General features: G+C 33.0%; 1 protein-coding gene across 1 annotated transcript; it reads left to right on the top strand.

Annotated features, from left to right (window-relative positions):
* Window positions 1–318: 318 nt before the first annotated feature.
* LOC134721652 (uncharacterized) lies at window positions 319–4,237 on the top strand. Its single transcript, XM_063584794.1, has 2 exons — window positions 319–1,342; window positions 1,754–4,237. The coding sequence occupies exon 2, from the start codon at window positions 1,759–1,761 to the stop codon at window positions 2,425–2,427; it is 669 nt and encodes a 222-aa protein (XP_063440864.1). The 5' UTR covers window positions 319–1,342; window positions 1,754–1,758; the 3' UTR covers window positions 2,428–4,237.
* Window positions 4,238–8,874: the final 4,637 nt, after the last annotated feature.

The following is an 8,874-nucleotide window of genomic DNA, read 5'->3' as shown; positions in this document are numbered from 1 at the left end:
ACAATAATTCTGCATTTTTGTAGTTGTAGTGATCGTTACAAATTGATATTCATACTCAGGAGGAAACAAATGCAGTTAGATTTACGAAACATCGAATAGAATACTGATGCGTAACTGTTACATGCACCGTTCATTAAAATATTAAACTATATAGTTCAACAATTGTTTGCCTATTAAAGACACCCATTAAATCAGAATAATGCTTACATGATTACAATGACTACAGTAATGTGGTTACAATTAAATTTACGAATGCAATAAAGAGAAAAAGAAAAAGAGACAACTGTAGAGATTTTAGTTTGACTGTATAATTAATAGAATTTAAGTCCTGTACTTAAATTCAGTTATCACGGTGCGCTGTACTATTACATTGGTTGGTCATTAGTGAGTTTCAGAAAACTCAAATTTCATTGGTGGTTAGTGAACCATACAATTTGACGTCACGATCCTTTTTTAATTCGGGTCCAACAGGAGAGGCTGCTTAAATAACTTGTTGTTATCAGAGGAAATTTTATTCAAAATATTCAGCAAAAAATTGTCAGGGAGTATTTTATGCTATATAATAATTTTTGAAAGGAATTGTTATAGCTGTACGCACATTTTAAAACAAGGAGTCGTGCAATAGAAAAGACAAATATTGACGTTGTTTATCAAAAAACAAGGATACATGTACACGTGTGTGGTTCGACCACATGGCTGAAATCAAAAACAAATATATTTTTTTTTTCTCTTTCAAAGTTAATTTTATTTAATTTTCTTTAAGTGCCAACAGTTTGGTTTAGATTTGAGTCTCTTTCAACGGGGAAAAGTAAAGTAGTAAAAACTGATGTTTACTTTGAAACAAGGATACATGTAACTGACCTACAGAAGCACATGGCGAGCACATGGTTTATTGAATTTTCTTTCAATGATTTTCCGTTGCCGTTGCTAACTTTCAAATATAAATAAATGGTAAATAATGCTTCTTGGTAACATGTTAGGACTACCAGAATTAGAAAAATATTTTATCTGGCGAGTTTTGAAATAACCTTTCGTGTTGGTATGCGAACCGGAGCCATTGCAAAATATTCAATTCGTTGATTAATTGTGTCCATTATCATGTGAAAGGAGAATATCATCGTGGCTACACGCCTACATTAATGTGTTTCAATACTTGAATTTATAAGACGAGTCCTGGTCCGCATACTTAATTTATTTATTGTTTATTTACACACTTAATGGAATGTACCCAGAATGCTTTGTATTGTTATCAAATATGTAGTTCAAAGTACTGAGTTCTATCACTTAAAATCTGAAGCAAACTTTATACATGGTTTCAGATGTGGGAACGTATGCATTACATGTATGCATATTATTGCAAAACTTCTGTTCGAGGAACAAGAATCCACCTTAATAATAAATACACTAGTCTCCGTTGTTTCGCCTTCTATGAAAGAGTTTCTCCGGTGTACAAGAGGTCAACATCAACATAATAATTATCGAATATAGGTGTTCTTGATGGATAATGGAGTACAGAGTTACTTGAATTTCACACAACCTTATTAATCGTACTGTCTTCTTTTAAATAAAAAACCGGTCACAGCCTATTTAATTTAATTTAGCTATTTTGTGCATTTTTTGATACATCAGTATTTTGCTAAGTATATTAATTACACATGTGTGATATTTTCTACTGGACATTTAATCAAGCAATAATCAATCTGGATTAATCGAATATTCAGACAGTGTTTTTTAATTCTAGTTATTCTTTTAGGAGTCATGTCAGCACAGCTCAGGCGGTCTGCCAGGAAAAGGAAAAATTTGCCAATACTGGCTGCTGCATCAGCAAGGGAAAAGGTTAACCAGAGAGTACCTGACACTATGTCAGTAACTGCACCACAGTTGCCTACACTTGATACTGGTACACCATTCATACCCATTACTAGTTCTACTGGTACATACCCAATGTTGTTTTCACAGACAGGGGCAGGCATATATACCAGCGCAAGTACAGGGCCAGTCGATTTGACAAGCACAGCTAATACCCTGTTATACTCAAGAGTACCACTACCAGACCAAAGAGTGTGCAACACTGTTACCAGTCAAGATCCTCCAGAACATTCCTTAGGTAATACTAATGGTGCCTCAAGTTTTACAATGCCATTTAGTACTTTTGATCACCCTATTCAGATACCCAGCATGCATGCTAATATTGCTTTTAATGTTTCTCAAAGTATCAGAGAAAAAATTATGAAAAGTGAATTTATTGATTTAGGCATTTTGTTAATTAACAATACTCAGCAGGCTACACAAAAGCTTGTTTTTAGAGGAGGTGAATTTATTGTGCAAACAGAAAATATGCAAAACAAAATTGGGTCTATTGACCAATGGACATCAGCATTTATCATTTTTGTTAGTATATATATATTGTACTGTGCATTCAGGTAGATTACAAGAATTACTTAAATACATGTCAGTTGTACGTTTGGGCGTAAAAAGAAATCCTAATAATTTAGGTTGGAAGTTATATGATGAGCAATTTAGGTTGCGAAAAACACTGGATCCAGCAAGTTCATGGGCTATAGTAGATCCAGAGCTTTGGTTATTATATATGGCTGATAGTATTGGCACACAAAATTTGGAAGTAAATGTAGTTTCTTCTGGTTACAATACATTTTCTGCTAATAGAAATGTGGTTAAAACGCCAAAGTGCTATGCCTTTAATTATAAGGGCAAATGTTTCAATTCATTTTGTCAATATAGTCATGCATGTATACAATGTCATGGTGTTCACTCAGTTATAAACTGTCAATTCAAGCAATATAATTTGCCTTCGCAAATAAGACCAAATCAACAGCCAGAAAGACCCCAGCAGGGATACCAGAAGATTTAAACATTAATTTCAAACTATAATTGGGTCCCTTGTAGATAGTTCAGTTGCCCAAAGTACATGTACCTAAAACAACATATCAAAGAGGTGTATTGGCCTTTAATGAGTTCAGAAATTGTTTGGTTTATAAATGTATGACCATTACCATTGTATGAATTGTGCAATTTTATAGCTATTTGTTTCAAGCAGTTACTCGCATTTCTCTATCAAGTGTTATTTAGCAGTGATAATTTTTTTTTTTTTCCAGTAGTTTGAATGTCTTGGGAGATTTTACAAAAATTGATTATAAAAAATGATGGAGGGAGTTAACCGGTCAAGGCCAAATTAGGGATTCAAGATTGCCTATTACCAAAGAATTATTTCTATTAATAGTTAAATTCTACCGTTTATTATACCCCGCTTTAAAAAAGGGGGGTATACTGTTTTAGTGAGCTGTCCTTCCAATGAATATTTTTCGTCTCATTTTTTTCAGAAACTACAATACAAGGATTTCTGAAATTTGGTTTCAGGGTTTATCTAAGTCAGCTATACCGTGTGATGCGTTTTCAGATTGATCACTTGACAACTTCCTGTTTACCGAACACTTGTATGATTTTACACATGATAGCCAAGTTGAAAATTTTCGTCACATTTTTCTCAACAACTACAATACAAGGATTTCTGAAATTTGGTTTCAGGATTCATATAAGTCAGCTATACCGTGTGATGCGTTTTCATATTCATCCCATTCACTTGTTTGTTCCTCCAGTTATGCAGTTAAGTTGTTTAAAGCTGCCTTCTCGTTAGCCAATCATGGTCTTTTGAGATAGGAGAATTAGTTTTGTTTTGTGTTTTTGTCTCGGTGATATAAATACAATATTGTACCCTTGACAAACTTTGTATAATTGATCTTGTGAAAATTTTTACTGTAGATATATACAGTTTTTTACGATTTTTTGAGCAACTTTTCTAGTAGTTACATGTAACTTGAAGTTTGCTTTGATTTATTGTGGATGTATTTGGCTCACAGCTTGGCAGCGAACCTCCATTTTATGGCGGTTGACAATGAATCATTATTCTGTTTCACTGTCAATCTGGCATAATTCGCTGCATCAAAAAACATTTTGTTTTATGAATAGGATCATTTACTACAGATCTAGATGAACAATGTAAGGGTTTCGATCCATCACCTGTGTTCCCACGGTGATTTCCAAATTGTTTTAATCCTATCTTCAGTTACCATTATCTGTGGTAGTAATTTATATATATATATATGACAGTACGGTTGCCATAATCAGCAATATGCGGGTAACCTCATTTTTCAGTTATATACAACATGTATAAATTATGAGAATAATAATATTAAAGGCTGTGGCCAAATACTGCCAATTTGTTGTTTGGTTTTAATAAGCATCTGGGATAATAGAATTTAAGTCCTGTACTTAAATTCAGTTATCACGGTGCGCTGTACTATTACATTGGTTGGTCATTAGTGAGTTTCAGAAAACTCAAATTTCATTGGTGGTTAGTGAACCATACAATTTGACGTCACGATCCTTTTTTAATTCGGGTCCAACAGGAGAGGCTGCTTAAATAACTTGTTGTTATCAGAGGAAATTTTATTCAAAATCCCTCCCTCCTCCCAAAATGTATATTTATTGTAAATACAATTTATTAGAATAAGATACTGCCTGTGTTGTAATTTATAATTTCAGGTGATGTTTCAGTTGTCATTTGTTTGAACACCTATATGTATTTGGCCAATTGGACAGACAGGACCTGTGAAGAAGTCTGATCGAAGTTATCAAACCTTCCAACAAGACTTTGAATTTATTAGGCCTGTGATTTGCATAATTCGCTGCATCAAAAAACATTTTGTTTTATGAATAGGATCATTTACTACAGATCTAGATGAACAATGTAAGGGTTTCGATCCATCACCTGTGTTCCCACGGTGATTTCCAAATTGTTTTAATCCTATCTTCAGTTACCATTATCTGTGGTAGTAATTTATATATATATATATGACAGTACGGTTGCCATAATCAGCAATACGCGGGTAACCTCATTTTTCAGTTATATACAACATGTATAAATTATGAGAATAATAATATTAAAGGCTGTGGCCAAATACTGCCAATTTGTTGTTTGGTTTTAATAAGCATCTGGGATAATTATTATGTAAGATGTCTTTCTTTTAAATACGTTTGGGTTAAATTACATTTCTATAGGGCAATGCCCAGTATTCTTTTTTATTTGAAAAGTATCTATTTCTTTTAAATTCACCTCCCGATATCTTAAGAACCGCCCGGTAGCCCATCTTTGGAACCGTTGAGGTACTGCCCGGTACCCCATCTTGGAACCGTTGGGGTACCGCCTGTAATTAAGTATGTAAGGGGATGCGAGAGAGATCGATGAGTAAGATAATATCTAGAGTGGAGATAGTAAGCTAGAAGAGTAATATTGTGTAAGTGAATTAGGATAATTGTTCAACTGTTTTATTATGTCAAACAGATAACATAGTGATTTGAATTGAAACTTTGTGTTGTGTTTTGTTTTCTTTGTGCCATTTGAATATGGATTTCACGTAATTTACGCTACCAAAATAACACATCGACAAACACGAATCCATACAAAAACGACAACGCTACACATTCATGTAAAAACTAAAAATGAAGTTACTTCAGTTTCAACTTTAAATAAAAGTTATATGAAACGAGTGACTGATGAACAAATGCAAGCATATATAATAAACTTAGTCTACTGAGTGTCACCTTTGTAAACAATCAACAAAGAAGCATGCGTATTCAGGTAAGCAATTTATATATACATATATATACACTTCATGTGGTTTCCCTTTTCGCACTTACGTATTTCGATCTCTGGATTTTTTTTAAGAAAAAACAGCCCACGCTTAGGTAACTGCATACGGAAAACATGTCGGTGAATTGTTTGCTAGACACTAAAAATAGTATATTTCTTCTTAATTTTAGACAAATTGAAGAATTTTCTTCAGAAAAATATTATGTATTTAAGTTTTATAATAAAAACTAGCCATTAAGAATAAAAAAAAAAAAAACATGTGCATTTTTTTAATTTTTTTTTTAGGTTTCATATGGCTTTCAAAGAAAATTCATATTCTACTAAATCTTTAATTATGCAAATTAAATGTTGAATATAACCCCAACATATTAATGTGTGATAATAAGTTGTTATTGTTGTAAGAAGGTGATGATGAAATGAAAATCAACATATCGAGCAGTTTTCGGTCATTAAAATTAGTTCAGATGAAAAGTACCATTCTATATATATAAAAACGTAGAAAAAATAAGATAAGGACATCAAAACCCAAGTGTTAAATTCGTAAGGCTTACTTTTTTTAAAGTCTAATGCAGTTTATTTGCAACCGTTTAAAGTTATAAGTCACAGCTATTATACATAGCATGGAATATGCCACATTAAAATGTATGCATTATACAATACAATTCTAATGTCATAATTCGCATGGTCCATTTCAGCGCACAAAAAAAAACGACTACTAATACCACTGACCACATACCTGAATCATGTAAAAGAGAGGCTAATAGATACATAAGGGATATCAAAACCTTTAAATCGAAAACAAACTGATAATGCATTGAAAAAAAACACAATTAAAAACCAACCGATTGAAAGACAGACAACAGTAATTAAAACACAACATAACAAATTAAAAACTAAGCATCATGAAACCAACTAAAAACCGGTAGTGATTTCAGGTGCTCTGGAAAGATAATCAGATATTTTGCCTGAAAGTGGCACCCTTCGTATTGCTTACGTAAGTGAAAACCCGGTCATAAGTTACATAATGTAGGTCACATTTGTGGAAATAGGGACGGGATTGTGATTACGCTAATTCATTTGGTTCATGTCCGTCGTCATCTGTGAAACAGAACACCAACTCGTGATGGCTTCCGTAAAATTTTCTACGGAAACACTAATAAATGCGACTTCCTGATAACGAAAGGTACTGAATCGCTTAGTTAGTCATCTTTTTACGTTAATATCTTTTCAAATAACAATTTTGATTGGAATCAATAATCTGTTTGAAAAACATATTTTTTAAAAATTGAGTCTTTAAAATGTTGTAGTTTCGTAGATTTGTTTGTCACGCTATAGGTGAGTGCCCTGTTTTGTAAATTATGTCAATGGAATTTGTGCCCTGTGATGGGGAGTGTGTTATAATTTAAAGAAAATAAAATCGGAATTTGGAAGGTTTACACCAATACTTTGAAATGATTAACATTACAAAATTTAGAATAAATTAAGTAACCTTTCAACCCACACATTTTTTTTAAAATAAATAAGTTAATAATCGCCCCGTTTAAACAAGGAACAATAAGTAAAGAATCAACTTCTCACTGAAATTTTAAAGTTAAAACGAACACGGCATATTTTCAAATTGAATGTTTATTTATGTATAAAAAATTCTATAGACATAAATAGAGACTTGAAATAGCGAACATTTCTGACCCTGTTAGAATAGTTCAGTTTAGTTCAATTTCTTTTAAGTGTAGGATACAATGTTCTAGATCTTCATTTTCCTGTTTACAGATTGAACATATCGGGTTTACTTTCGGATCAAACTAAGCTCTTCTGGCTTGAAATATGTACGTTTGAGTATTTATTCCTGATTTACTCCTCCTGCCTTTACATCTTTACTTTTGTTTTTAGGCTTTTCCATATATTGTGAGTTAGTACCATTCTTACAAATTGTGACTTGGATAAAGAGTTGTCTCCTTGGCACTCATACAACATCTTCTCATATCTATAATCATTTACGTCGTAAGCAATATTTTCACAATATATAGTAATTCACAAAAACAATCAATTATCAAACGAAATCAGTAATATTTACACATTGTAGGGACATAAATCACTTTTAAATTAGTGTTATTTATGAGTTTAATGTGATAACATAACTTGGGGATACTTTTTTTTATAATGGGATGCTAGATTACAAAAGGGAAAGCAATGACATATTTAAAACTCGCATGTTAAAAAAAAAAACCCTGACCAATACATGTCAAGAACGGAAAAATAAAGGCAATTTTGGTATACCGCTGTTCGACAAAAAAAACGACAAAAGGCGGAAAAATATACTAAACGTTCAATAGAAAACTACACTCGCAGAGATATATAAGTACCCTGCCACGTACACTCTGTATATTTTGTTGTTGTATTATCTGATTAAGCCATGTATATCTGATTTCCATAGTGTGTTCTGTTGTTGTACTGTTACACCACTGTCGCAGGTTAGGGAGAGAGTTTGACATCAACAAACTTGTTTAAACGTCCATTATCACTGTACTATTATGCATATTTTTAGGGGCCAGCTGAAAGACACCTACGGGTGCGAGAATTCTCGCTACATTGAAGACCTATTGGTTGCCTTCGGCTGTTGTCTGCTCTATGATCGGGTGGTTGTCGCTTTAACATATTCACCATTTCCTTTCTCAAATTTAACACTGCAATATTATGTATGTGCCTGTCTCAAGTCGGGGTCCTGTAATTCAGCGGCTAACCTTTGTGGCTGTGTAACATTTTTTTTACTATTTGTTTATGTTTTGTATAAAAATGCAGTCGTTAGTTTGTTTATTTTAGTTGTTTTACAAGTCGTTTCGGGAACTTTTGAACCTGATGATATGCGGTGTCAGCTTTGCTCTTTTAAAGGTTCTACGATGACCAATTATAGTTGTTAATGTGTGTGTTGTATCTTGTGGAGAGTTGTTTCATTGTCAATCATACAACATATTTTTTATTTATGTGCGTAACACAAAACCCAACAAAAAATTGAGGGGTATGGTTGATAAGGTGGCGGATGTGTGACCAAAGGTGCTAATATAAAAAAGAAGATGTCGTATGATTGCCAATGAGACAGCTATCCACAACAGACCATAATTACACAGACATTAACAACTATAGGTCACCGTACGGCCTTCAACAATGAGCAAAGCCCATACCGCATAGTCAGCTTTATTCAGGAT

This window comes from Mytilus trossulus, chromosome 1, assembly GCF_036588685.1.
Source record: "Mytilus trossulus isolate FHL-02 chromosome 1, PNRI_Mtr1.1.1.hap1, whole genome shotgun sequence".
Lineage (NCBI taxonomy): Eukaryota > Metazoa > Mollusca > Bivalvia > Mytilida > Mytilidae > Mytilus > Mytilus trossulus.
Note: the sequence above shows the minus strand (reverse complement) of the source record. Positions and strands in the feature narration are given on the sequence as shown.